At 54.8% G+C, this 27,674-nt stretch overlaps 1 protein-coding gene across 2 annotated transcripts; it reads right to left on the bottom strand.

Annotated features, from left to right (window-relative positions):
• Nucleotides 1-972: 972 nt before the first annotated feature.
• RCC2 (regulator of chromosome condensation 2) lies at nucleotides 973-26,845 on the bottom strand. Of its 2 annotated transcripts, none has more exons than XM_030876934.2 (13): nucleotides 26,733-26,845; nucleotides 25,313-25,598; nucleotides 19,669-19,762; nucleotides 16,533-16,676; nucleotides 13,849-13,980; nucleotides 13,392-13,480; nucleotides 11,938-12,052; nucleotides 9,686-9,852; nucleotides 7,625-7,805; nucleotides 7,224-7,329; nucleotides 6,291-6,363; nucleotides 4,196-4,273; nucleotides 973-3,420 (listed from the first exon to the last, which is right to left on the bottom strand). In XM_030876934.2, the coding sequence occupies exons 2-13, from the start codon at nucleotides 25,589-25,591 to the stop codon at nucleotides 3,316-3,318; spliced, it is 1,563 nt and encodes a 520-aa protein (XP_030732794.1). In that variant the 5' UTR covers nucleotides 25,592-25,598; nucleotides 26,733-26,845; the 3' UTR covers nucleotides 973-3,315. The 2 variants fall into 2 exon arrangements, with proteins under 2 accessions (XP_030732794.1, XP_030732788.1); XM_030876928.3 differs by having other exon boundaries at nucleotides 26,629-26,807.
• Between the last annotated feature and the right edge of the window lie 829 nt (nucleotides 26,846-27,674).

Genomic DNA, 27,674 nt, shown 5'->3' with positions numbered 1-27,674 from the left:
AGAGTGACCCCCGTGCCTTGTGGACAGCGGGCATCAGCAGGGAGAGGCTCTAGTCTCCTTGGTCAGCAGGTATAAGACTCTGAAGGCCAAGCTGCGACAGGCAGGCCTGCGTGGACCCTTGTTAAGCCCGAAGTGTCCAGGGGAGAGGAAACGAACACCTACTCTAGGACCCAAAGCTGCCTATTGCCTATCAATCATCTCTGCCCACCCCTACGTTTATGGCACAAAAATGCTACGAAGTCAAATGATCCTGAGGTTTAACCACAGCTGCTCCCACCCTGCCCCTCCTCCTGCCGACGGGAAGCTCCAAGCAGTCCAGGTACGTGGAACGGGGCAGTGCCTGTGGGAGGGGCTGATCTGATGACATAAAGCAGCCGGCATCCCAGAGGCTCCACAAACTGGACCGGTGTCGGCATGCTGGTGGCTGGTGACCTGGAGCAAAGGCTGTCAACTTGGGTAGAACAGAGAAGGCCTGGGGCCTCTGAACCCACGACTGGCTGCTTGGTGCCCCCCGGTGGACAGCTCGCCACACTGCCAGTAAGGGGCCAGCACGGCCTGGAAGGGGCACATTTGTGACCAGCGCTGAAGTGACAACAGGGCTCCCTTATGAGGAGTGGGTGAAGGAGGGTGGGGAAGGCACACGTTGTACAGCCCTCTTCAGGTGCTTTCCGCGTCTCCTCCTCTCAAAACCCCAGGAATATGACACGCGATGAATATGAAAAACTCCACGTTTTGAGTTGGGCCAATGGGGTGCTGAAGCGTCCCTGAGGGTCACACATTTCCAGGAACAGAGCTGGGAGCTCCACTCACCTCCCAACCCCAGCAGGGCTCAAGCCTAGAAGCTAAAACGACCCGCGCTTCCCCGGGCCCCAGAGTGGGAGCCCGGGCCGGGGCAGGAAGGGCTCACGCAAGAAGCCGTTCCGTGTTCTTACGTTCTTTCCGCTGAAAAAGAAGTGCAGAAGCCAAAACAGAGTAAACAATGATGTCGTTTATTTAAAATGTTTACTCCAAGAAATATATATATAAAAAAAGACAATTACAGCACTAAACCAGGCACCTTCGACCAAATCACAACCTCCCCTTGGACTCTCCCCTTCGCGCTAAGCCGTCCAGTCTACCTTCCTGAGCTGGAAGACACGTCTGGAGCCCGAAGGATCAGCGCACCCCAGCCCCGCTGCTGTGTCCCTTCCTCCAGGAGCGCAGGACCGTCTCCCCCCACTCATTGTTCTAAAGGATTTTCCCCCTTAGGAAGTTCATTTAAAAATTCTAAGCCCAAAGGAGTGATCGTGGGAGAACAGGGCAGTCTCCACGTGGAAGGGACATCCCTTTCCTGCTCCAGTCCCTGGCAGGGGGCCCGAGAGCGGGCTGGCGGTGGGTTTCAGATGAGTCCACTTGAAGATTGAAGCCCCACTTGGCCAAGGGCAGCTCCTGCAAAGGCCAGGACCCAGGCTACTGCTCCCTTGACCCTCTAGTTGACTGCACAACCCAAGGGAGGCTGCACGGGTACAAGGAGCACGTGCGCCGAAGCCCATTCCAGGAAAGAGGTCTGTCAGGAAACCGAGGGGTTCTATGCAGGGAAGCTTGAGTCAGCAGTGGTAGTTGGGGGGTGATTTGGACAAATCAGGTTAGTTTAGCAGAAGCTCTGAAGTTGCAGAAGCTTCTCCCCTGGACTATAAACACAGGACAGTTGAGACGAGCACAAAGTCAGACTAAATCTTAGAAAGAGGCAGGCCGGCCTCCTCCCGCAAGGCCTTGGGACTGGCCAGGACAGATACCGTCACACGCCCTGCGAAGGCATAAGCCACCGCCCCGAGCGACAGGGCAGGGGGGACGAGTAGGGAAAGAAGCAACAACGACTAGATCATTTTTGGCATTTTAACATGGAGACAAAAGTGGTAACAATAGCAAAGCAAAAAATAATAATAAAAAAGACCAATATTTAACTTTCCCATCACCCAAGTCTCACACTGAAGTTCTATCCCCGTTTCCCCCATAAGCACCACTGAACTAAAAAATCTATTTTAAAGCACCCAAACCAGTCCAGACCCTCTCGAAACCAAGAGCCCCAGCCAGAGCTGTCGCCTCTCTTGGGTCCAAGCGAGAGGAGGGTTCCGGGAAAGGCACCTCATAACTCACGCAGCGCGACGCCGGGGACGGGTTCGGGCACAGGGCACTTGGCGGGGAGCCGGGGTGGCAGTCACAGCCTCTGTGCTGACACGCAGGGAAGGGGACTTCTTCCGTGATCCCAACTATTTGGTTACACAGCCAAGCAAACGTGACTAGAGAGCTGGGTTAGCGGAACAGGAACCCGGGCCTCAGAAACAGACCGGGCCCCTTCCAGCAGGATCCAGCGGGGGGAAGGGGTTCGGAATAAAGACAGAAGCACAAAGGCGATAAAGGCTGGTACACAAAGGGCTGATCCTTCTTTGCAAGGACTCCAGAATGCACTTTTTACTGCTGGCTGGTCAATCTCTAATAGCGAGTGCTGGCGAGGCGGCCCCGGCTCAGAGGAGCCTTCGAGCCGCATCTGGAACCACATACACTGTCCCCACACCTGCCCACCCCCGCAAGTCCCCACTGGTTCCACCATCACCTGCTTTTCATTTGGACTTCTTTTACAGCTAAAGCAGATATAAATGGCTACACACAGATCCCCCACCAGGGGGGAAAACGGCAGATTCTAATAATGTCGTGGCCAAAAGGCGCCGGGGGGCTTAGAAGCAGCCAAGGGGAGAAGCAGAACACACACGGCCTGAGCCGGGCTAGGAGGAAAAGCAGGAGAGAAGCGACCCAGATGCTTCCGAGCACACGGGCGCCATCTTGGATGGAGACTGACCACCAGGGACGGTCTTTGCCTAGATGCTGCCGGCTCCCGCAAGGGACACTGTTTTCTGAGCGTGTGGCGACTCCTCTCCCAGGTAGCACCCGCTGGGCTCACCATGCTAATCACAACCGGGAAGGGGTGTTTTTGACAAGTGTATGTAGGAGAGGGGGGTAAAAAAGGAAAACTTAAAAACAAAAAACAAACCTAGATTGCTCAAAGTTTCTGCCTCTTTTGTAGGAATGGTAAGTCAACTATGAGCAAATATTTTAATTAATCATTAAGAGGGGAAAAAAAAAACACTTTGGAAAGCATACAGGAAAGGTAGTTGACGTTGAATCGCTTATAAAAACGGAACCTCAGGGAGTCTTAACAAAAAATGCACCTTCCGTCAACTTTTGCTTTTGAAAATTCCTCGTGTGACTTCCCGTCCCAGTGCACGTGGAAATGACAGCTGCCGCGAGAGGTGTGGAGCTGGAGAGGCTCCGGGAGCATCAGAGGGTCCGGGGGTTGTACTCTGGTAGTTTCTTGATCTTCTCCTTCTCCGTCTCACTTTCGTCTCTCGCTATCACCAAGGAGTGTGAGTAACCCATGGCAACCTGGGGGACAAACCAGCGCTGGGTGGGCAAGGGTGCTTCGGCTAGGCAGAGTTTGGGGCCGACAAGCCCAACGCAGACGACGGGACACAGGGAAGCTGGGCTCGCCAACGGGGGTCAGTACAGAGGTCAAAACAGAGGCATCCTGAAAAGCTCAGAAAAGCCCTCTGCTGAGGACCACCAGTGTCAACGTGACCTGCCACCAATGCCCTGCTAGCCTGCCTTCTGGGCGGCCCCGGGAGACAAGGTGGAAGGAGGCCCCCCAAGCAGCGTTTGGATGCCAACTGCCTGCAGAGGCTGTGGGGACTCAGGACCGTGCTCCCTGTTCCCTGCGCCTCTCTGGACCACAGCCCTGCCTTGTGCAAGGGCACAAGCCCCACGTGCGTATCGGTGACAAGGGCTGGCAGCCTGGTGAGAGGCCTCGCCCCACCAGCTGCCCACAGCCTAACGGTGCATAGAGTCTTGGGTGAAGGTACCAAGCTGACGTGAGCGATGCACTCGGCCTGGAGCAAACTTGCTGTGGCTGGACTCTGGCCGGTGTCCCTCAGGCTGACAGCAGCCGCGGGGCCTAGCCGGCACACCTCTGTGCCTTCCCCGTCACCCAGCAGAAAACGCTAGCACGGGGCACAGGAAAGCTACACAAGGAGATGTCAGATGCGGCTCAAGCGGGCTGCAAAGAGCAGAAGCAGGAAGAGGCACGATGCAACTCTGCTCTTTTCTCTCTGCTCCCGCGGCCGCCCCCCGCCCCCCCCCCCCGGGTCTAGGGCTCCTCACTCACCTGCTCCGTGAAGATGCCGTCGAGCGTCTTCACCTCCTGAGCTGCAGTGGAAGACTTGGGCTTGTGATCCCCATAGCCCTGGTGAGGCAAACAGAGGGATGCTCACAGAACCCGGGTCACTAACGCCAGTCAGAAAGAGGGAACCTCACCATGTGGCTGGACCTCCCACGGGCCCGGAAGCCTCTGTGGCCGAGCCCCGCTGTCTCAGACCCAAAGCCAGGCCCGGGCAGCAACAAGAATCCACAGGTGCCAGCAGGTGACCGGTTCCTAACCCCAGGCCCGAGACGCTAAGACGTGAGCTATAGGGGTTTATGTGATGAGGACACCTTTTAGGGAGAGTCACTGGTCAGATCATGGCGAGGGCAGGAAGAAATGGCAACTGCGGCCCTTCAGGGCCACCAGGTCACAAGGAGTGCTGGCTGTCCCCATCCCCACCTGTGTCCATGATCAGCAATGACTCCAGGACACCGGAGATGGAAGGGACGGTCAAGGACTGCTTGGGGTGGGGGTGGGGGTTCTGTCACGTGCTGTGGTGTGAAGATGGGCGATTTCAAGGTGGACAGGTCCCTCAGCTCAGCTCAAAGAGGGGCCCACATGGCAGATGAGCTTCAGCTGCCACCGGGCAAGTGCCAGGCCAACCCCTCACCCGAGAGGCTGCCCCCCACGTCCCCCTCGTTCCCCTCTAGTCTCCAAATCGATACTCAGAGTCTATTTCTGATGGGCCCTAGGAACATCTGTCCTTCTCTAAGGACAACCCATAAAAACTGGGCAAGGGGGCTTCCCTGATGGCGCAGTGGTTAAGAATCCACCTGCCAAGGCAGGAGACACGGGTTCGAGCCCTGGTCCGGGAAGATCCCACACGCCGCAGAGCAACTAAGCCCGTGCGCCACAACTACTGAGCCTGCGCTCTACAGCCTGCGAGCCACAACTACTGAGCTCGCGCGCCACAACTACTGAAGACCTCACACCTAGAGCCTGTGCTCCGCAACAAGAGAAGCCACCACAATGAGAAGCCCCTGTACCACAACAAAGAGTAGCCCCTGCTTGCCGCAACTAGAGAAAGCCCGCGTGCAGCAACAAAGACCCAACGCAGCCAAAAATAAAACAAATTAAAAAAAAAACAAAACTGGGCCAGGTTCTCAGTCTCTTTCAAGCTTCCACATATGGGGCCACCTCTGAAGGGCCCCCCAGCGTGTGCAGCACATGGGGCCCCCTCTGAAGCCACCAGACTGAAAGCGGGCACACAGCTCCGAGGAAAACGCATGTTCAGGCCACCAGCCCTGGAGATGGCGCAGGGGGTCAAGAAGCACCCGCCTCCTTCCATCACCCCATCAGCTCCTACCCATGAGAGCAGAAGGAAGGGAAAATAGGCCGAGTTCCCAGCAGGAAATAAAAGAGCCAGGCTGACGATCAAATTGCAGGTAGAACAGGTAGACCGTCAGGATGAGCTCCATAGCCCGGCTGTTCTTGATGAAGACGTTAAAAGTTAAGGACTCGCCACGCCCCAGAAAGCTAAGAATCAGACGTTTGGTTGAGGAGGCCAACGGTGTGGGGGAATCCGAGGGCCATGGGTTCTAGTCACTCAAGTGACTGAGATTAAAGGCAGGAACACAGACAAACTTATTTGGGAAAAATAAGAGAAGAATGTCCCCAAAAGGCCTAAGAGGCTGGAAACCAGAAAGATTCAATGCATGGTCACAACTGACCCCACCCGTTTAAAAGGACAAGCTGCTCCTGTCGACTGAAACTCTCCTGGGGAGAGGGAAGAGAAACCATCCTCTTTCCTACTGACGTCATCCCACAATAACGGTTTACAAAACATGAGGGGAAATGGGATCTGAAACTTCCCCATTTCAACTTAACAATGTGGACAGAAAGAACTTTCACAATTATTTGATGAGCAAACTCATTAAACCTCAAGTGATTTAAACATTAGGGAATATCGCAGACCTTCAAGCAACAAGGAAAAACACACACACACACACGCAAGCGAGCGCACACACGCACGCACGCACACACTCTCCTCCTGCGAGTTCTCAGGGGTGGTTCAGGGAACCCAGAGAGGGCTCTGCCTCCGCCAGGCGGACCAGCTTACCAGCTCCCCAAAGGTCGGCGACGGGCCCCAGCTGATCGTGCTCTCGTCCGCGGCCACGATGATGCTGCTCTTCCTGCAAACGGGCAGAGGCTGTCACCGCCGGGGGCGGCAGCCCAGCGCTGCACCTCACCCACCCAGCAGCCCAGGGCACTTCCCGTGGGCTCCCTGCAGGGTGTGACCTACTAGCATTAAAATCAAGCTGGGCCCACTAAAAACTCCATTCCAAACAACACAGCACAGGGCCAATGGGCTGCTTCTGAAGCCCAAATGCTGTCCCGCACAGGCCCAAACTGCAGAAGCCCTTAGAGCCAGGAGCCTCGGGGCCCCAGATCTCCCCGCCCCACCCCACTCGGGCTCTAGGGCTCTTGGGGTGTGGGGGGGTCACTTTTAGATGAATAAACACACTGGGAAAAGGAGAAGAGAACAAATCAGGATGAAGTGAGAGTCTATTCCAAAGGGGGCGGAACTTGCCAGACGACTTGGGCGGGGCTAGAGGTTTCAGATTAAAACCACACCGAACCCCCAACAACTACACTGTCATCTCCCCAAAACCCGGCAGGTGATGAACATTATCAAACTCCTCATCAAGAAGTGCTACAGAGTTCAACAGGTGTCCTCAAAATAAACGGAAAATCACTGACTTGAGGATACTTTCTTGGTCCCACTGTGTCACAGTAACTAAAATTTCCTAACTAAATATGATTTGAACCTGCAATACGAACAGAGCACACCAAGCCTTCGAAGAACGAAACCCTCAGAAGCAGCAAAGCGAGTCACCTGTTCTAAGACCTCCCAACCCCTCTTGCCCCAAGCACAGTCCCTCCCCTTCCTGACTCTAGAATTTGGTGCGCCCTATGCCCCATGGGAAGGGTGGAGCCCTCAAGGGATAAGGCGCCTCCTGGGTGTGTCCAACCGGGAGACACAGCCACGTACCCACAAGCCAGGCTCCGGATTCTCCAGCCGCAGAGGTCCTGCACGGCCTTCGGGTACATGGTGGACTCCCGGGACGTGTTTGTGGCCCCCCAGAAAAACAGACCACCTGGGAAAGACAAACGCGTCTCCATTGTCATCATCATCTCAAGAGCTGGATCCTCATCTCAGCAACATCAAAGGAGAAAGGGAAGAGGACTGGGACCCGCCAGGCACGGCGCTTGGCACCGGTGACCACAAGCGGCTCTGTCCAAAGAATCCAGGAGGTTGATGAAGTCAAGGTCCCTGGTCTTGAATAGGGCAAAGGTCACGGGACTCCCCACCAGAGCACACAGCCAGGGAGGGAAACCCATGACTTGGCCCTGGATGCCTTCTTCCCGAGGCCCGGACGGGGAAGCACTGACCCACTTCGCTGACGGCAAAGGAGCAGGTGTAGCCAGCGTAGATCTGGGACGCCCCGCGTCCGGGGAAGTCGAACAGCTTCACCAGGCGGGGAACCATCTCGTCCTTCTGCTCGGCGTGGCCCAGCCGGCCGTAGCCACCGAAGCCCCAGGAGAAGACGCGCTTCTGGGAGTCCAGGACCAGCTGCAGGAGAGAGAAAATGCAGCGCTGGGACAGGGGACAAGCGGGGTGGCTGCTGTTCTGAGAGCCTGTGGCCAGGGCTAAGGGCAAAGGGCAGAAACACCCAAGATGACCCACACCGGCCTCTGACAGGGGAGGCACCAGCAGCGGGTCCACATGGCGAGGATGTTTTCCCGGCCAGGGACACCATTTTCCATCCCTAACAAATTATTATTATTAAAGCCACAAGTCTTCCCCTTTCCCTCATCAGAAACACAAGGGTGATGTCTCCAGAGCAGGCTACTGCACTCCACTTCCTATTTCAATCCTGACTAGACTGCAGACAGAGCCCAGAGGAAAAGCCCCGCCCACCTTGGATTCTCCTTCAGGCAGGTTCACACAGGTGACCTCCACCTGGTCACAGGTGCAGTGTGCACAGTGACATGTCAACAATTTAAAGTCCATCTTCTTACATGCACCCTTATGTTCACTGCAGCACTATTTACAATAGGCAAGACATGGAAACAACCTAAATGTCCACGGAAAGATGAATGGATAAAGGAAATGTGGCACATATACACAATGGACTACTACTCAGCCATGAAGAAAACCAAAATAATGCCATTTGCAGCAACATGGATGGACCCAGAGTGTATCATACTAAGTGAAGTAAGTCAGAAAGAGAAAGACCATATGATATCGCTTATATGTGGAATGTAAAATGTGACACAAATGAACTTACTTACGAAACAGACTCACAGACACAGAGAACAAACTTATGGTTACCGAAGGGGAAGCAGGGAGGGGATAAATTAGGAGTCTGAGATTAGCAGATACACACTACTATATAGAAAATAGATAACCATCAAGGCCCTAGCATATAGCACAGGGAACTACATTCAATATCCTGTAACACATCATAACGGAAAAGAATATGAAAGAGAATACGTATAACTGAATCACTTTTGCTGTACACCAGAAGCTAACACAACATTGTAAATCAACTATACTACAATTAAAAAAATAAAAAATTAAAAAATAAATAAAAATTTTTTTAAATCCATCTTCTTTTCTTCACAGCATCCCTGATGTCTCATGTTTGAATCATGTGAATGTACAACTTATTAACATGATTTGACACCAGGGGCCTAAGTAAGATCTATTTCTCCTGAGTACGCTGTACAAGGGAGAATCAGTTGTTGGACCTGAAGGGACTGAAAGCTCCCAGTCCTGAGGTCACCCAGCCAGTCGCCTGCACACAGGAGACCGACCTGCCTCTGAACTCTCAGTCCCGGCCCTGCTCCTTCAAGCGAGACGAGAACCAAGTCTGACTCTCAGGCATTTTCAGGCAAAATAACCACAGGAACGCAACTAAGATAAAAAGACGAACATATAGGGACTCCGCTGGCAGTCCAGTGGTTAAGACTTCCACTGCGGCGGGCACGGGTTCAATCCCTGGTCAGGGAACTCAGATCCCACATGCCGAGCGGCCAAGAAAAAAAAAAAAAGATGCACATACAAAATTTTATTGCCGTTTATCTAGATTGACCTTTAAGGAAAGGAAACACCCTTAATGACTGAGTCTGTTCAACACCCCGTCTGAGATACTGTCTATCGACCTGGAAGAACATCCATGATGTTCTATTAGACAAAAGACAAAAGCAGAAACACTCTTACTGCATGATCCCAACCCAAAGCGTCTGCACGTTCAGCTACATCTGTGGACGCCACGGAGAAGCTGTCAGGGGAGAATGACGCCCCGGGACAACTGAGGGTGGGAAGCCCTTGAGGAGGGCGGGATGTCGAGGGGGCCAGGGTCAGTTCCTGGCTTTGCAAAGCCAAGGGTCTCCACTGACGTGACACCCTGGAAGCCAGAAGAAAGGCCAGAAACGCTCAAGCCTTACCGTGTGGTTAGCGCCGCAGGCCACATCCCGTACCACCACGTTCGGGACCGGCAGGATCTGGCCGTCTTTCGTCTTCTCGATGAAGATCGCCACTCGCCGGGGCACGAGCTCGCAGTCGTACTCTATCCGCTGCGCCCGGGCAATGAACTTGCCATCCGAGTTGTGTCCTGCAGCGACCACAGGGCCGGCCGTCAGCAGCGGCCATAGCACAGAGCACCTGCCCAGCCAGGCTGGGCAGGTCCTCGTGGGGACTCCTGTCAACCAAGGTAGCGTCCTCCAACCTGAGGCGCGACCCAACTTGTGGGGCATAGAATCGGTGCTGTGGGTTGAAACCAGTTTTTTCCTTTTTTTGAAAAATGAATAGAACAGAGTAAGAAACACCCGAGGACACCATCTGTAACGAGGACTTCTGTGAAAATTCTTTGCGAGTGTACGTTTGGGCTGGGCTGTGGACAAAAAAGTGGGAAGCTCCAGATCCAAAGGAAGGGTCTTCTCTGTGCCCCACCTGGGGGCCTCAAGGAGCCCTGCACGGGCCGAGAACGGACAAAAAAGTTCAAGCCACTTTCCCAGGCTTGCTTTTTATTTTGTTTTATTTTTTGCGGTACGCGGGCCTCTCACTGCTGTGGCCTCTCCCGTTGCGGAGCAGAGGCTCCGGACGCGCAGGCGCAGCGGCCATGGCTCACGGGCCCAGCCACTCCGCGGCATGTGGGATCTTCCCGGACCGGTGCACGAACCCGTGTCCCCTGCATCGGCAGGCGGACTCTCAACCACTGCGCCACCAGGGAAGCCCCCCAGGCTTGCTTTTTTATGAATTACCAGTAACCTAATACATCATCGTGGTCGTTAAAGCAGAGTTAAACGTACGTTTCACCTCTGCCTTGCCTGACACGTCGTGGGAGCGAGCACGGGGGTGAGTGCGCGCTGGGGATGCACCTTCCGAGGTCAAGTTCTAGTTCTGAAAAGAGATCTCTCTGGGTTTGGACAATCACACTGAAAACCGGTTTTAAAATAAACTGGGAAGATTAACTGACTCTGTAGATATAAATCAAGCCAACTTCTCAAAATACCTTTAAACAAGTGTAAACCAAGCAAATGAGATTCGGTATAAAGTGCTGCAGTGGGGACTGGTTCGTGGCAACTGCTCACTAAACGTTAGCTGTCATCCTCATTGCCAGGGGCATTTCATTTTCCCGAAGGAAAACCTACCTGCTGCGACCAGCTGCCTGTCTGCAGATCTGGGGCAGCCACGGACAGCAGGGGGGCTGCGCACGTTTCCGGAAGTAGACCAGAAACTTGCACGGAGACGGTCTCTCCAACAGTCTCTGGCAACTCCCTGGCAACCAAAGCTCAATGTGCATGGGGCTGTTCTCTCTTATTCACTTCTGACTTAGGTATATTTAGTTTCACAAAGTCACTGTTCCCTAAAGTCTAAAGGCCAGCGAGATGCTCCTCGTTCTATTTATACTATCTTCCATCTGCCTGCTTTTAATGACGTGGAGACCCAGGCAACCCAGATCCAGGGGCTGCAGAGGATCCGGAGCAGCGTGAAACTCAGGAGCCAGCAGAGGGCGCCCACTCCTCACCTCCCACTTGGAAGGAGCTGGAAGGTGGGAAGACGCCAGAAAGGGAAAAAAAAACCACTTCGGTGTCAGATGGGAAAAGAAAATGGAGACCTTGTAAAGTCAGGATGGAGAGTCATTTTCCACTCGCTGAGAACTGATGAGAACTACCTGCTGAGTTTTACTTTTCTACTCAATGAATAATAAGTAAATTTCATCCCTTCTGTTTAGGGATGAAAATCCGGAAGACAATCCCACTTTTTCATGATATTGGGCTCTTCATGTGTATACCTGAAATAATGGCTCAGGCCGAGGTTTTCAAAACAACCTTATTCTTGTATAATTTCACTTTCAGTGAAGGCAAATCTTTAAATATGAAAATGAATGAAGGTGGTTTGATTTAAAAAAAAGCTTTGATATCCTTTTATACAAAAATGAATTCCCAAATCAGAAAAAAAAACCTTTGTCAGACTCAAGCCCTGACTTTCATTAAGGCAAGTCACTGTCAGACTCTACAACCCCATGAATTACGACATGCTGGTCCACTAAACAGGACATCCACTTAATGGATCAAGGCTATTATCTGCGATCAATTACCCACATTTCTACCATGTGTGTGCAAGCCCCACACTGACTTCTGGTTCTAAACATACAGTTAGATTACAGAGCTTTTAAAAAATGTACTTTGCATACCCAGCTGACCATATTCAGGGCACCCAAAGGAATAGAGGTTTCCTTTGCAGTCCATTATCATACTGAATTCAGCCCCACAGGCCATTTTGGTAATTGGCTGCCCGTTGTACATTATCTGAAAAGAAAAGACAGCAGACTTTTAGACTTTTTTTTTTTTAACGATTGATAAAGTCTCTACCTCCTCACAGGTTGGTGTGAAACAATTACTAGGCTACAAAGGACTTCTAATGGACCCAGCAACGCTGGCAACAAAGCTTAGAATGTAGGTAAAGAAACACGTCCCAGTACAGAGTCAGTTCAGACAAGCAAATCATGTCCCCGGGTCTTTGTAACCCTCAAAATGCACAACGCTGTGCCTCACACATCCTGGTGCCCAGTGAATGCTGCATTCAACTGACTGGCGTGGGCACGAAGGTGTCAGAAAACAAAACTAATCACATGTAGTTCCCAAATCCCACTCTAGTCACTAGTTTTGATGTCACGCAACTTTAAAAAGAAAAGCTTTTATAAGCGTTATTGCCAACCAGTAAAATGAACCGTTTCACACTCTCTTTTACTACTGTTAAGAGCCGCTTGCTAATTAGCCTTAATTGAAGGTGTGAAGAAGAAATATAATGGTTCGAAATTAGGAACTTGGAAGACAGCAAAGGCCTTGAGTAATTTGGCATGGGATTTGGAAACAAATCTGAGAAAGTGCTTAGAAGACTCGCTATTGCAAACTAATCGGTCTGGGAAAGCCAGACTGGAGGAACTGGAGGGCGTGAAGTACCGACATCCCGGGAAATCGCGGGGAAAGGCGATGAGACTGGGGAGGGGATGTTGAGTCCCGGGCTCTGTCCCGGCCCCGGCTCACTCTGGGAACCGTCACATTCCACTGCAGAGCAAATGGCTAACAAAACAGCAACACCTCGAAAATCCTCCAAACTATAGGTACGTTTGGCCAAGGTCAAGGTCTCTTTTTAAGACCAAGAAACCCAAGTCCCTTCCCTCGTCAGACACTCACTGTAGCATCCTGCTGCCTTATGTCAGTAGTTCACTTTTTAGGTATAAATCCCACGCCTCCAAATGACTCCAAAGTTTCTCAGGAATAAGAGACGACCGACCTCCTATTTGTGTTCTAAGTACGTGGCCGGTGACTTGTTACAAAGTCAAAACCCAGAGTATTCTCAGATAAAGACCAGTCACATCCATGTAACAATTCTCACTTTGGAATAGAACAGGCTGCAAACAGGCCTCTGGAACAAATTATTTCAGTCGGAATGAAAAACTGTTTCTAGAGATGTTCTTCACCTGTGAACATCTACTAAACCTGACCCACTCAAAGCATCGAGATCCTCCTTTTACAAGGGACCCAGTAACTCAAACAATGGAGAGGAATGTCTGATCTCACCCCAGAAAATCCAACCCCAAAGCAACGAGAAACAAAGGCCCTGAAGGCGGAGGAGGGCGGGCACCTGTGCGGGGCTGGGCACGGCGTCCGTCTGGTTGCCGAGGCCCAGCTGCCCCATCTTGTTCTCCCCAAACGCAAACACGGAGCCCGTTTCTGGAAGGAAAGAACAACATTCATCACCAAAGGGAAAATAATGCTGAGTATTCAGAACTAGGCTTGGAATCAAAGGCTCTAAAATAATAAAAACAGCTCCTTAGCCAGGAAGAATGCAAGAGAGACAATTCTCCAAAACGGGGTGGGGCAGATACCTCAGAGCAGACCCACTCCCCAGCAGAGACCCTCCCGCTGCCCCAGCCACTGGTGCCCGTGGGCGACGCTCCCGATGCCTCAAGCAGCTGTCCAGCGGGCTCCCTGGGCATCTTTCTGATCGTGACCATGGGTCACGGGGGCAGCCCCACCCCCCACCCCAGGTGGACCATTTGGCCTCTAACCCCATTTTGAGGGAAGCGGCCCTTCCTTACCCGTCAAGGCCAAGGTGTGGTTCCGCCCACACGCCGCGGACACGATCACCTCGTGGCTGAGCCCCTCGATGAGTCTGGGGGCTTCAACTCTCTTGGTGTCGCCATGGCCCAGCTGGCCCTTCTCATTTCGCCCTGCGGGTCAGGAGCAGGATAGATAAAGCGGGGAGGAGGAGAGAGGGCGGCTGGAGCAGCTGCCGGGCGAGGCTGGGTCTCCCAGAAGGCGCCCTTCCAAACCCACAAGCCCGGCTCCGCAGGCAATGCCAGCCTTTCAAGGTTGCCGGTGGGGTCGGGTGACTAGATGAGATACGCAGGGCTGTCCCCAGAGTCGCCTCGGCGTGCAGCTACCAGCCACCACCTCACCTGCTCTGACCCTCTTTTCTGGGGCAGTGGCTGGGACAGATCGGAGCACTTTCGCCAGCTCTCTGCCCCCGAGGGAAATGGAAGAAAACCAGGTTCAACCTGGATGGTACACACGAGCAGACGAGCTCAGGGAAGCTCACAGCTCTCACTTCTCACCACACCTGCCGGACGCCAATTCCTTCATTCGCTTCACTCCGAGGTATTTTAAGACGGTAACACCTGCCTCACAGGAGTCTGACTCCCTCAGCGCCCCAGGCGTCTACCGTGGACCCTGTATTTCTCTCCTCTCTAAGCCCACCTCCCACGACCAGCCTTCGCAGGACGCTTAGCCACGTGAACCCCAGCGACGGCCAAAGGCCAAGCCTGCTCTGAACCCAGGCCCTCCCTGGCCACGGGCTGACCTCCACCTCCGGGGCTGTGCTGGCGTGGAATCGGGGGGTGCCGGAGGTCGAGACCTGCCAGGCCCTCTGCACCACAGTCCTGCCCCGACACAGCCCTGCAGCTCAAAGCAGGTGTGGAGAGCTGGGGGGCCGGAAGGCTGGCCCTCCTAAACCGTACTTAGTTTTCAACACAGGCTACAAGGGTTCCAAACTCAGCACCTCGGTGGGCCTCTCCCAGGAACCTCTAAGAGAAGAACCACACTTGTTACCGAACATTTCGGGAGATTTTATGGGGCCGGAAAGCCAGGCAATTCGGAAAGCGGGGGAGGTTTCCACATCCTTCCCCAACAATGAACTTTGACCTTGCAGTCATGAAAGAGGGGGAGCAGAGCCACAAAGATGAGCCTCAACTGTCCTGGACAGGGCTCGAGAAGGGGTGACCAGCCGCCGTTACTACAGGAAAACCGTCCTCAGGCTTTGATTACGGTGCTCCAGCAGGACAGGCGGACACCAGCTTCTAGTGGAAAGTGCCCAAGTTCACTGTGAAAGGCACGAACGAGCACCGGACGCGGTTTTTCGGCTCGAGAGGCCCAGGTGGTCAACGGGTGCAGACTCCGTGAATTCTGGGCCGCAGCACCGAGGCTCTCGGGCGCTGGACTGGGCCCTGAGCCTCTCAGGGACTCACTGTGGACTCATGACACTCCCACTGGCTCATCCCCCCTACAGCGGCGAGTCTGCTCATGGGACACGTCTTTGTTCTGGGGCAGGTCAGACGCACAGCTTTTAGAATCATTCCCTGCCCAGGGGGTCGGCAGAGGGGACGTTTTTAGAAGCAACACGAAAGTGACATTCAGTAGAGAGATCAGAAAGAGGACACCTGAAGCTGGGAACCCCGACGTAGGAGGCTGCGTTCAGGGTTGGCACAATGGGCAGGAGGGGGTTTTAGGGGAGGGACACAACCCTGCGCCAACTGGCAGCAAACGAAAATCGTGGCAATGTCAGCGTGTCACCAAGAAACTATGAAGTTTAAATTTGGGCCAGACACACTTGTTAGCTTTTTTTCAACAGAATTACAAAATTAGCAGAGTGCAGGGAAGACAACAGATGTTAATGTATTTGGACTTTGGTACAGCCACTCATGAAATTGCAAAAAAAAAAAAAAAAGGTTCAAACATCCCAAAATAAAAACGCAGTCTTATGGACCCAAAGCTAGCCAAAGGGCCAGAAACAAAGGGTGAGGACAAACGCCAACACCGCCTGCGGGAAGAAGAGCCCAGGAGGCAGCAGAGGGCGTGGGGGAAACTGAGCCCCAGCCGGGACCTGTGTGAAGGCTCTGGATGAGGAAACAGGGCAGGCGGCGTGGAAGCACTCTGCAGGGGACCCTGAAAGGGAAGGGAGGCTAGAAGACAAGGACAGCGCCCCCCAGCACCCAGGTGAGGGAGTCCAGCGGCAGGGCAAGCAGATCACCTTGGAAAGAGCAAACTCAACTCTCTGGGGCGATGGAACAGGAAACAGAGGAACAGAGACTCGGGCTGGTGTCACCACGTGGCAGATGTCAAAGCTGGTGGCATTTAAAGTGGCAAGAACAGAGGTCTACGTCACACCGTGCTGTGTGCTGGGGGGACAGCACACCTAAAATAGGAATTCGATACTAGGCACACCTCGATATCAGATCCAGAGTCAGTCAGAACGTTCGGGAAAAGGCTGCCTAAAGAAGAGGATTCAGAGAAATCGGGGGTTACGTACAGACCAAAACCTGGCAGAAGAGGGGAGGAAGCGATGTTTTCACGGGGCACAGACTAGCCGGGCATCAGGAAGAGAGGAAACGCACAGCAAGCAGCACAGCCCCGGAGGGCGGACGAGGGTCTCCCCTCCAGGGTATGGGGGACGGGAGCCCACCCGCGGGCCGGGCCACGGGTCTCGCCGCGTCCCCGTGGTACTTACCCCAGCTCCACAGCTTCCCTTCCGTGGTGATGAGGAGGCTGTGGGCGGCGCATGACCCCGACACCACCGTCCGTACCCGGACCCCCGAAAGGCACCCGTACCTGTGGGGCCCCCATAAGTTCTGACCGAGGTTGCGGTAGGCGGCTGCGAAGGCAAAGGGAACACACGTCAAACGGCTGCAGAGCCCTGGTGGGTTCCGAGAGCTGCCCCAGTGTCACCAGCCAGAGGGCCGCCCCCCACTCCCCACGTAAAGCCCACCCTCGGGGGCTCCCGGGGCAGCGCACCAGCGGTGTGGACCCGTCGGTGGCCATCTGCACTGACACCGCTCCACCTCCGTTTCTGGCCCGAACCCACCTGCCCAACAGCCAGTGGCCGAGAAGCAGGTGCCACCGCCTCCACCCCGCAGCCCCGCTGGGCTGGGGGCCGACCCCGAAGAGCAGGTAGAAGACCCCCAGTCTCCCTCACCCTCCCGGCCCTCTACCTGGGGGTGGGGAGGGGCTGGGGGCCTGCAGCCACGAGGCTCCCTTGGGGCCCAAGCCCGAGCCTGCACCCCATCTTTCTCAGGAGTCCCACCATGCTGGCCGAGTCATGACCCCTAGCTCCGCCTGTGTATCTGCTCCCCCGGAAGGCCCTTTCCTGCCCCCTGCCTCTGTTCTTCACCCCTCAGGTCAAACACCCCCTGCTCTGGGAAGCCTTCCTTGCCCGCATCCCCCTTTCAACTCGTTGCTTTCTGGACCCCAGCGCCCTGTGAATCCTGTCACAGCACTTATCCTACTGAGTTCCCGTGCCTCCCACCCCGAGGGCCAGGGCCTCCCCGTGCCTGGGGCAGGGCACTGGGAAGCGTTCGCGGGCATGGGGGGCGGGGAGAGACAGCCGCCTCCATCACACCCCCCCCCTTCACCTTGTTAGTGGACAGGGCGTGGCCGATCTGGGGCTTAATTTCCTCAACTTGGGGCTCTCAAGGACAGAAAAACGAGCCCATTTTTAGGTCCGTGGTGACTATCATGAAATGCTAGCTGCTGCCGAAATCAACTGTGTCAGACTGACCTGGATGCTGGAACGGATTGAGAGGTCAACTTCTCCATCAAGTACCTGGCTCCACGCGAGAAACTCTGTAGAACTGTTCCCGTCCGTCCCCACCCTGCCCGCACCCCACCAGCAGAGGGTGCCGGGTGCGGCCTCTCATTGAACTACCTGGGGTGGCTCAGGTAAGAGAGGGAAGTTCCCTACCATGATTCAGGGCACCCCTGAGCTTCTCCACCCGAAGACGCTCCTCTACCACTGAAAGGTGAAAGAAGACCCAGCAATTTCCTGGGAAAGAGCAAACCAGAAACGACAGCCTTCACACCTATGCTAACGTCTGCTCATCATGGTGGCATGACTGCCGTGTGCCATGCCTGTGGACAACACGCAGTGCCAGGAGACGCCACGGGACACCAAGGCTGACCCAGAGTGGCTAAGCGGACCCCTCACAGCTGAGTGGATGGTCTGATCTGCCAAAGCATCTTCCCTGCATGAGCTCCACGAATGTCAGTGCCCAAGATGTCATCAGCTCATGAGAGGCAGGGATTCTCGGGGCCTCCCAAGGAACCTTCTTCAGAGGGATCCTAGTCATACGAAATGCAGAGCAGCAGTCCCGGGCCACTCGGCCTGGCTGGAGGTTGTTAATGCCCAGGGCCTGGTCCTGGTCAGAGGTGGAGCACAAAATCACTGTGTTATCTTGAAAACGAAGGGGGCTGCTGACTTTATGAGATCCAGTGACGCGTACCCAAGAGCCGATGGGCTCTCGGAAGGAAGGCAGCTTCGAGAATGGGACGGACTGGGAAAAGCGAGGGCGGGAGGGGAAATCCTTCTTCCCTTCATGTTTGGCACCCGTGGGAAAACAAATTCTCCCTCCCTTCCCGTTACGTCTACTGGCTAGTTCAGAGAGAGCCGAAAGACACTGCAAGACTTTAAAATTTTTGTTTAATTACATAAAACTTCATTCAGAGGGAGAAACATCTGGGAAGCAAAGGTGGGCCTCGGAGAAGACAAAAAGGCACTCTTCAAATGAGCCCAAGTGGGGCAAAATTCCTGCAACTAGAGGCGGCCCCGCTCTGCCATGGGTTCCCCTCTGGAATCTATTTCCCGCCTGGGGCCTGCGTGTCTCTAATTGCAAGTGGGCCACTCACTTAAAGAACAGCTTGGAGAAACAATGCGACACCTGCGCCAGGGCGGGCAGGGAGACTGATGTTATCACGTCCCAGGAGAGGTTCCAGGTGACACCAGCCATCAGGCAGCTCAGGCTGAGAGCTTGGTCCTGAAGGCTGGGCACTTTTCCCAACAGGAAGAAAATGGCTCAAACCCATTTCTAACTCATCTGGACCCTGAGTGCCGCTGAAACCCCGCCCGCTGTTTTCATGGATTAAGGTCATCTCCACTGCCCATCCTGAGGCCCCAGGGAGTGTCAGTGTGCAAATATTTGTTCACCGGGCAATGCCGGTAAGTACTTTGGGAATCTTTCCAAATGAAATCAAGAAGCCATAGAATATGGCAAAGTACCAGCCTTACTTCTCTTGGATGGGCCAGTATTCTCCTGAGAAAAGACACCAATTTTCTAAAAACACTTGGGGGCTAAGATACTTCTTAGGGCTTCCCTGCTTCCTCCACTCCAGACTGCTACTTGCTCTGTCAAACCAGTTCCCGCAACAACCTGGCAGTTTGCAAGGAAACGTGGACTCTTTTGAAATGTCTAACAAGTTCGCCATCTGACACGTGACAAATATCGAGGACATTCTGACATTCCACAGCACCAGCCTCTTCATCTTAATGAAAATAAGTGACATGAGAAGATGGGGAAAAAAGTGTCGAGGTTTATTTGAGGCTACTACTTATATTTTTCTGTTTAATCTCAATGGAATTTTCAAAAGCAGAGTTGTACCCAAGTGAGAGACTTGCCCCAAGACCCGGGTTCAAATCCAGCCCCATCACTAGAGTGGCTGTGTGGCCCTGGGCAAATCGCTTGGCCTCTCTGAGCACTTCTGTAAAGAGAATACCTACCTGCGGACAGTCACCAGAATCACACTGGACACCTCGCACACAGGAAGCACTCAATCAATAGTAGCGTCTTCTATTCTTTAGAAATTGTTTCTCATACCTTGTTGCTTAGGCACTTCTTTTCGACCAATCAAGTCCCAGTTGGTTGCCCCAAAAATCAAAAGCTGCCCTTTGCACTTAGACCCTTCAAGTTTCTACAGAGACAAAGAGAGAGGGAGAAAGAATTAGCTTGTAATGCTGCTTCTAGCTTCCCAAATCTGTCCAACGACAGCAGGAAACAGAATAATTCATTGTTAACGCTGTCCCTCAGCGGTTCACAGCGGACAGAGGGACACCTCGCCAGCCCCTTCCATACGTGGAATCCCGAACCTGCCCCGGCAGCTCATCGGTTAAGCCCAGGGTCTTTTTTATCCTTTGATTTCTCTTTAAAACATCTTCGGCAAAAGTCTACAAAAGAAGCCAAATGCAATTCCTCCCCTCCGCTCTGCAGACTGCCTTGTACAGGTATTTGCAATAGGCCTGCTGTGTCACACAGGGAGTGAGCGTTAAAACCGCTGTCCTCAGGGCCAAGGCTGCATCTTCCCGCTCCAAGCACAGCATACCTCACATGGACCTGAAGGCTTTGGGGGCCCGGGGCATCTCTGCACAGCGATCCCATCGGTTGACTTTCCTATCCTCCCTGTGCACTGCCCTCGCTGCCAGGAGCCTTCCGCGGGGGAAAACAGCAGAGCCCCGTGTTCATTCCTCCACTGGAGGGAGGAAGACCCACGTGGGGCTGGCGGATCAGATGGGGCAGCCTCCGATGGGCTCGTCCTCACTGCTGGCCGAGAGCCAGGGGACCGATGGCCAGTGGCCCCGCCAGTATACCTCAGTCCCCATCCTCCATCACTAGGGCCACACGCTCTCACTGTCACAGGGGGAGCATGTGCCACTTAAAAAGGCCACTGTCTGAGTCCGGGTGGCACTCGTTCTGTGCTCAGCCCTTCCCTTCGATTCTGAGATGCCCAGTACACTCTTTAAAGTCGACTGTTAGTCAAAGATCCACTTCTGAAGGCTCCACTTAGTTCCACACAGGCAAGGGAAGCAGTAACTTCCCGTTCTGCTTTCATCCTTCACATCATCAGCATCCCAGGACGTTAAAAGCAAAGGAGGAGTTTTCCTTCGGTTTACAGAAGCATTCTTGGAAGGCTTTGAGGAAAAAAAGGCCACACAGCTGCAAATCCAGTCATTCTAAGCCCTACACAGTGACTGCCCGGGCGGTACGTGCTGGCAGCCCAGTACATGCATGTGTAAGAGGAACACATCCTTATGGGGGGGCATTCCGTTTCTTAGGGAACTCTGGGCAACCCAAACCCGATGTCACGGGCACACCCTGCCCACCACCCGCCGGTCCTGTCATGCTCGCCCGCTCAGCCACGAGTACAGGGCTGGAGGCAGACGGTCCATCTACAGGGCGCACCCACGGTCAGCAATGCAAAGGGGCGACAAAGCAGCCAGGACTGGAGGATGACTTCGCCACACTTCAATTATTCAGAGAATGACCTTAATCGGGGTAGTCCAACCCCACAGCACCCAGACTCCAATTACTTGAATGGGAGCCGAGTTTCCCCTGGTTATCTCCCCTTCTTTGTTTAACTGGCGGGCCTGGCTGGAACATTCTACAGGTCTACTGCAGGAGACAAATAGCATCAGGGGATTGTCAAGTTCCCAGTGGAAGGAGCAGCCCTGGGTCTCTGCCCACAATACTGACTTGCTCTCCACTATTCCTCGGGTCTGCGTGGAGGGGCAGCAGAGACTCAGAATGGACCAAAGCACCGTGGGATGAGCTACCAGGCCAGATGGTGGGGAGAGGATTCCGGAAGAGCCGTGACCTCAGGCCAGGCTGCCCCCACCGGCCCCTAGGTGGGCAGATACGGCTAAACCACTCCACACCAAGGAGCGCTCAGCACTGCAACAGGTCGGCAGTGCTGCTGGCTGCCGCGGGACCTGCAGCTCTGCCAGAACTAGCTGCCATCACCCTGGGCACAAGCAGGGGCTCCTCTGTGACCTGGAGATGCCAGCACCTGCACAAGGGGACAAGGGCTTATGTGTACTGGCCCATCGAGCCAGCTGAGCATTTATACAAAACCCCAAGCCTTCCGACACAAGGTGTTTGTGGGAAACGTTGATCAACACTGGTCAACTGTTTCCTCCAGTGACAGTGGTCCAAGGAGGGTGGTAAGCCGTACCTTAACTGTGTTTTTGTCATGGGCCTCATTTCCTCACACGTTAGATGTTATCATCTATATAACTCTTTGCTGTAGGCTGCTTATAATTCAATTCTTCCCTCCACCTTATATGAAATAAAAAATTCAAGTAAGGACCAGAACTCCTAACACCCACTTAAAAATCACAGCCATGGGCTTCCCTGGTGGCGCAGTGGTTAAGAATCCACCTGCCAGTGCAGGGGATACGGGTTCGAGCCCTGGTCCGGGAAGATCCCACGTGCCACGGAGCAACTAAGCCCGTGCACCACAACTACTGAGTCTGTGTTCTAGAGCCCGCGTGCCACAACTACTGAGCCCGCGAGCCACAACTACTGAAGCCCGTGCGCCTAGAGCCCGTGCTCTGCAACAAGAGAAGCTGCCGCAATGAGAAGCCCGCGCACCACAACAAAGAGTAGCCCCCGCTCGACACAACCAGAGAAAGCCCACATGCAGCAACGAAGACCCAACGCGGCCAAAAATGAATAAATAAATAAAAATTAAAAAAAAAAATCACAGCCCATGTCCCTCTTTGTCACAGAGCTGAACCCGCCCACAGGTGGGAAAGACCCCGGATGCGGGGGGCTCCATCCAGAGGAACCCCAGGGACAGCTGCCAGGGCTGCAAGCACCAGAGGTTACAGGACCCTCCCTGGGCTTCACCGATGGGTCAAGAGATTGTTTTCTGGATGAAATCGGCAGACATACTGCCCATGTCTAAATATCATGTGGCAGAAAAGCTGGGAGAACAGTCTGCCAACAGGATGGGTGAATTTCGCTGGCCGGGACACACGCTCCAAGCTTCTTCAATCAGCAAAATGGGGTTTCTGGCCCAAAGCGGTTTTTGAATCACTGCCCAAGCGCCAGGAGCACATGTACGAGGCTGAGAGTCGATCTCTAACACGCATCCATTTAGAAGGCTGTCGCTCCCGGCGGAGGGAAGACCACTCAGAGAGAGGGCCGCAACGCCTACTCCCTAGTGGGCTATCAATAGCGACTAAGACAGGCTTCAAGCTCAGCTTTCAATTGTATTTATTTGGTCCTTTCAGACGGAACAGAGTTGTCTCAGGGCCCACAAAACCTGAGCAACCCAAAACTAGAAGAACTACAAAGACCTGGACAGCTTGTGACACTCACCTGTCTTCTAGGAGTCAGCCAAGGCTGCTCGCTTTACCGACAGGGTTACGAAGTTCACAGGGAATTCGGGCTGCATCAAACCTAGAGGGTCGTAAAATGCTCATCTGATACAACTACACGGAAACCTGAGGTCCTCGGAGAGAGCATTTTCCGAGACTGAAATCCTAAGAATGTTTTATAAAAATACACAGCTTTTCCTCAAGGCAACTCTGTCCCTCAACCATACAAGTACTTGGGGTTCATCTTTCACAAGCCCAACATCTGCCGCTTTGAGGTAACTGAAGGCAACACGGCTTCAGACAACTCCTGGCAGCTGCTCTCATACAAACCTCCTTCCAACAGCCCTGAACGGCAGCGAGGCTTGCGAAACTCTCAGTAAAAAGTCTCTTTCTGAAAAGAGCTGGGGACGGCCGCTGGCCTGTGGCAGCAGACAGGATTCTCAGGACTGCTTCCCAGGCGCTTCCCCTGGAGTCTAGGAACCCGGCACCAGGGATTCACCCAGGACTCGGGGCAATGCCCACCTAGGGCAAGCCATTGGGAACGCAATGGGACAGCCTGGGCCTGGCCTTGACCCTGGACCAACGGATGCTAAAAGTGAAAGTGACTTAAAGCTTGAGGTGTGCACTTTCCATGAAGCACAGAAGAGCATCATTCGTTGGACCCTCAGTCTCCTGATGGTGTGCTGGCCAGTCCACTGCACATGCTCTCTCTCCGTGACTACCTCCTTGGGTGAATCTCAGCATCACGGTAAGAATCTTTTACTTCCTGATAACAAAACTCATTACTCTAAAAGGTTGACTGGAAACACTCGAGAGGCAATGCAGCAGAGGCAGAGCCCAGCTGACCTTTCTTTTCAGTTCCCTCTTAACACCAGGATTGGAGGGAAAATGTCTGGAGTCCCGCACAGAAGATCACATTTGTTAAAGGAAAACAGTCCCTGCGCTCCCTTTTCTCAATACTGTGGTCATGGCCATGACCCTGGTCCTGGCCTGGTCCCCAACCCCAGGTGACACGTTTCAGTGATACAGGCTCTCCTTAACATCACCCTCCTCCACCATCTAACACGTTGACCCTTTCCACTGAGATGGCAGTTACAAAGCCATCTCCACATGAACAATTTGCAGAGGCGTTAAGGATGACATCAGAAAAAAACCCTGAGCCCAATGGAAATCTAGCTCCATGTCATCTTGGGCTAGTCCCTTAGACTCTGTGCCCCAGTTTTCTCACCTATAAAGTGGACCTAGAAGTGCAATTATTTTTAACCATTTAAATACTGTCTGAACTCCCCCGGGGGAAATCACGCTGGTACGGACTGAGAAAAGGATCCCTCCAGACCGTGAGACTCTAGACCCTAAGTGCAAGTTCTTAACTCTTTTGGAGTCATCTGAGCATCTGGTGAAAGCTTTGACCCTAAACACATGTCCCACACTAAACCCGTGGGGTTTGAGCATCACTGAACCCACGTAACATCTCTTGCTCCGCAGGGTTTTGCAGGCATATGAATTGGTCACGATCTTAATTAAGATTTGAAGGCCCAACTCTAATGAACAAATTGAAGCCCACTCAGACCACGGGGGTGTGGGGGGGGGCTGCACCGAGCCCACACCAAGCGCTCGTTCCCTCAGACCACAAGTGACGAACAAAGCCCAAACACCTCTGGGGGTGTGGGGGCCCTTCCCGACCTCCAGGGGGAGGGCTCTCCGGAGCATGCGCCCTCGCACCCTGCCCCGGCGCCCGCCACCCCCGCCTCCCCGGCGGCGCGAGACGGCGCAGGACCGCACGGGGCATGCGCGGCTGCCGCCAAGCCCCGCCCCCCCGGAGCGCCGGAGCCGAGGCGGCGGGAACCTCAAAGCCCCGGCATGAACCGCCGCTCCCGCAGCGCGCTGGCCGCCCCCTCCCCCGCGGTGCCGGGGCCGACCGGCGGCCAGAGGGGGCCAGGGGCGACCAAGGACACGCTGCGCCGCGCCCCGGGCCCGGTGCGCGCCTCCCCTCCTCCGGCCGGAGACAACTTGGAAAAGTCTCCCTTCCCGGGGCGGGAGGGGGAGGGGAGGCGGAGGGAGTCGGCTCGAGCGGCGCCGGGGGCGGGGCCATGACCCCCTCGCGCGGGCGGGCGCGGGCTCCGGGTGCCCCTCCCCCGGCGGGGGGCCCGGGGCGCGCGCCCCAACGGCCAACGGCCGCGCGGGTGGGCGGCGGCGGGGTCGGGTAGGCCCCGGCCCGCGCCCGCCCCGCGCCCTTTTGTTATGCGGTGGCGGCGGCGATGATTCAGCCCGCGGCCTGCGCCGGCCCCGCCGCCCCCAGTCAGGACGCGCGCGGTGACGTGCCGCGGCCCTTGCCCCCCGGCCCCCTGCCCCGGCCCCGCACTCACGACGCGCTCCTTGGTGTGCTCAGGCTCGGTGATGACCACGGCCGCGCCGCCCGCCTTGCCTGCCGCCGGCCGCGCCGCGCGCTTGCCCCCGCCGGGTGCCCCGTCGAGCTCCAGGCCGTCCTCGTCGCCGCTGCTACCGCCGCCGCTGCTGCTGCTGCAGCGCTCGGGCCGCTCGCGCTTCCTGCCGGCCGGGCCACCGCGCTTCCTGGGCCCGGCACGGGCCGTGCCGTTGCCCGAGCTCGGCTCCTCCCAGGCCGCCGCCGCCTTCTTCCTGGGCATGGTCGCGCTGGAGGAGACACGGGGCAGCGGCGCACAATGGACGGGTTATAAACTGCGCGGGGGGAGGGGAGCCAGCCGAGCCACCGGCCTCCACTTCCTCCCCTGCCCTCCCCAAAGTGGCGGCCGCGGGGTGGGCGGAGAGGGGGCGAGCCGGGAGGAAATCGCGCCTCTCCTGGGCCCCGGCGCGCCTCCTCCGGGGAATCCCGCACGGGAGCCCAGGTCCCCGACTGCAATCCGCTCAGGGAAAGAAAAAAATGGAGACCCCCCCCCCACCGGGCCCTTCCTCAAGTTAGGTTTGCCTACATCGCATCATAATTGCAGCCAGGTCCCCAAAAAGTAAAGGGAAAGAAAAAGGAAGTCTCTGATCCCCGAGATTTTAATTAGAGAAGGCTTTGGGACACTTCAAAGACCCCCTTTTGGCACCTTGGTGAAGGAGCTACCCCCTCCGCGGCGGCCCCACCTGCTGCTTTTGTCTCCGCACCCCCGTCCCCAAGCCCACTCAAATGCAGTTCTTTCCACCCCCCGCCTGAGTCCCCAATTCCGCTCCAGCTTGGGGGTTCCGACCTCGGGGTCTAGCCGAATCCCTTAGGGTTGGCTGCCCCCCACAGAAGGGTGGGAGGGTGGTGGCGCAAATAGAGCCGGCCCCCGGCCCCAAACACCTGCTAGCACAAACACGAAAAATAAAAACTTTAATGGTGCCCGACACTCTTCCCGGCCCCTCCCCGAGCGTGCGGCTCAGCCGATCCTTCCGATCCCGGCTGCAAAGTGCCCGGCTCCGCCGCTACTTTCCCCCAGCGTCCCTGCCCCTTCGCCCTGTCTGCTTTTTTTTTTTTTTAAATTGATTTTGAACAATGGGATCTCTGTCTGTCTCCGATTAAACCACGTGGATCCGCCTTCCTTCCCCTTTTTATTCATTCAATTCCCCCAACCTCCCCCAGGTTTTTTTTCTCTTTTCTTTTTACCTTTTCTCCTCTTCAAAAAAAAACTTTCCCAGACCCCGCAAACTGATCATTGTCGATTTCATTTTCAGCCCCTACCTGCGTGGAGTGATGAGAAACCGGAGAAAAAAGGAAGAGGAGAGACTAAAAGAACCGAAGGGCTTTTTTTCCCCCAGCCCAGACGAGGTCTCCAGCCCACTCACCAGATACACTTAAAATGTAAATACAAGCTTCCAGAACAAATGCTACAACACAAAACAGAAACACATGTGCTGCCGGGCGGCAAGCGAACGCGCGGCGGGGCAGGCGGCGCGGGTCCCGGGGCGCCCGCGCCCCCTGCCGGCCGGCGGACCCGGCGGCGGCCCGGCCCCCGCCCTCGCCCGCGGGGCAGCCCGGCCCACCGAAGCCTGCGCTGGGCGCCACGCCGCCAGCCTTCACTCCCCGGTCCTGCGCGTTTCGCAGGCGGCGCAGCACGTCCAGCGCGTCAGAGATTACTTTGGGGGTTAGGAGAGTGTTAGATTGTTTTTCCTGGGCACGTCTAGACAGGTCACCTGAGGACACTCGCTGGAAAATAGTTACTTCGCTCACGAATCCGCCAACAAGGGACGTGTCCTAATTGAGTGGAATGAAAGATGAATACAATTTGAATAATTTTCTCCTGTGCAGAGAGAAGCTGTTATTTTATTTGCCTATGGATGTGCCCCAGTATGTAGCAAGGTGCTGTTACACGGTAGAGTTACATACATAAAGGTTTGCTGTATTAGCGAATTAATTTGGAAGCCAAGGAGGCACTGGAGGCTAGTTCTAATGGAAATTTTTCATTTTTTTACAAATGTTTACTGAGGCCTCAGTACATGCAAGACACACAGTGCTAGACGCTGAGGAAACAAAGCTAGAGAACAAGATTTGTGCCCTAGTGGAATGCACAGTCTAACGGTAAGACAGATAATTCAACAAGTAATTGCAAGTGCAAGTGATGGGGTTCAAGACAAGCTACCCCAAATTATGTCACCTTGGCATATTGAATAAACTGAAGAAGTTTTGAGAAAACAGCAGAAGCAGGAAGGTCATTCTGACCTTCTTCCCCCAAAACAGTCATAAAACCCTCAGGTGAGAGGTGCCCTCCCTGTTCCAGGAGGACAGGG

The sequence above is a fragment of the Globicephala melas genome, chromosome 1, assembly GCF_963455315.2.
Source record: "Globicephala melas chromosome 1, mGloMel1.2, whole genome shotgun sequence".
NCBI lineage: Eukaryota > Metazoa > Chordata > Mammalia > Artiodactyla > Delphinidae > Globicephala > Globicephala melas.
The sequence above is the reverse complement of the archived record's forward strand: the minus strand, read 5'-3'. Positions and strand labels throughout refer to the sequence as shown.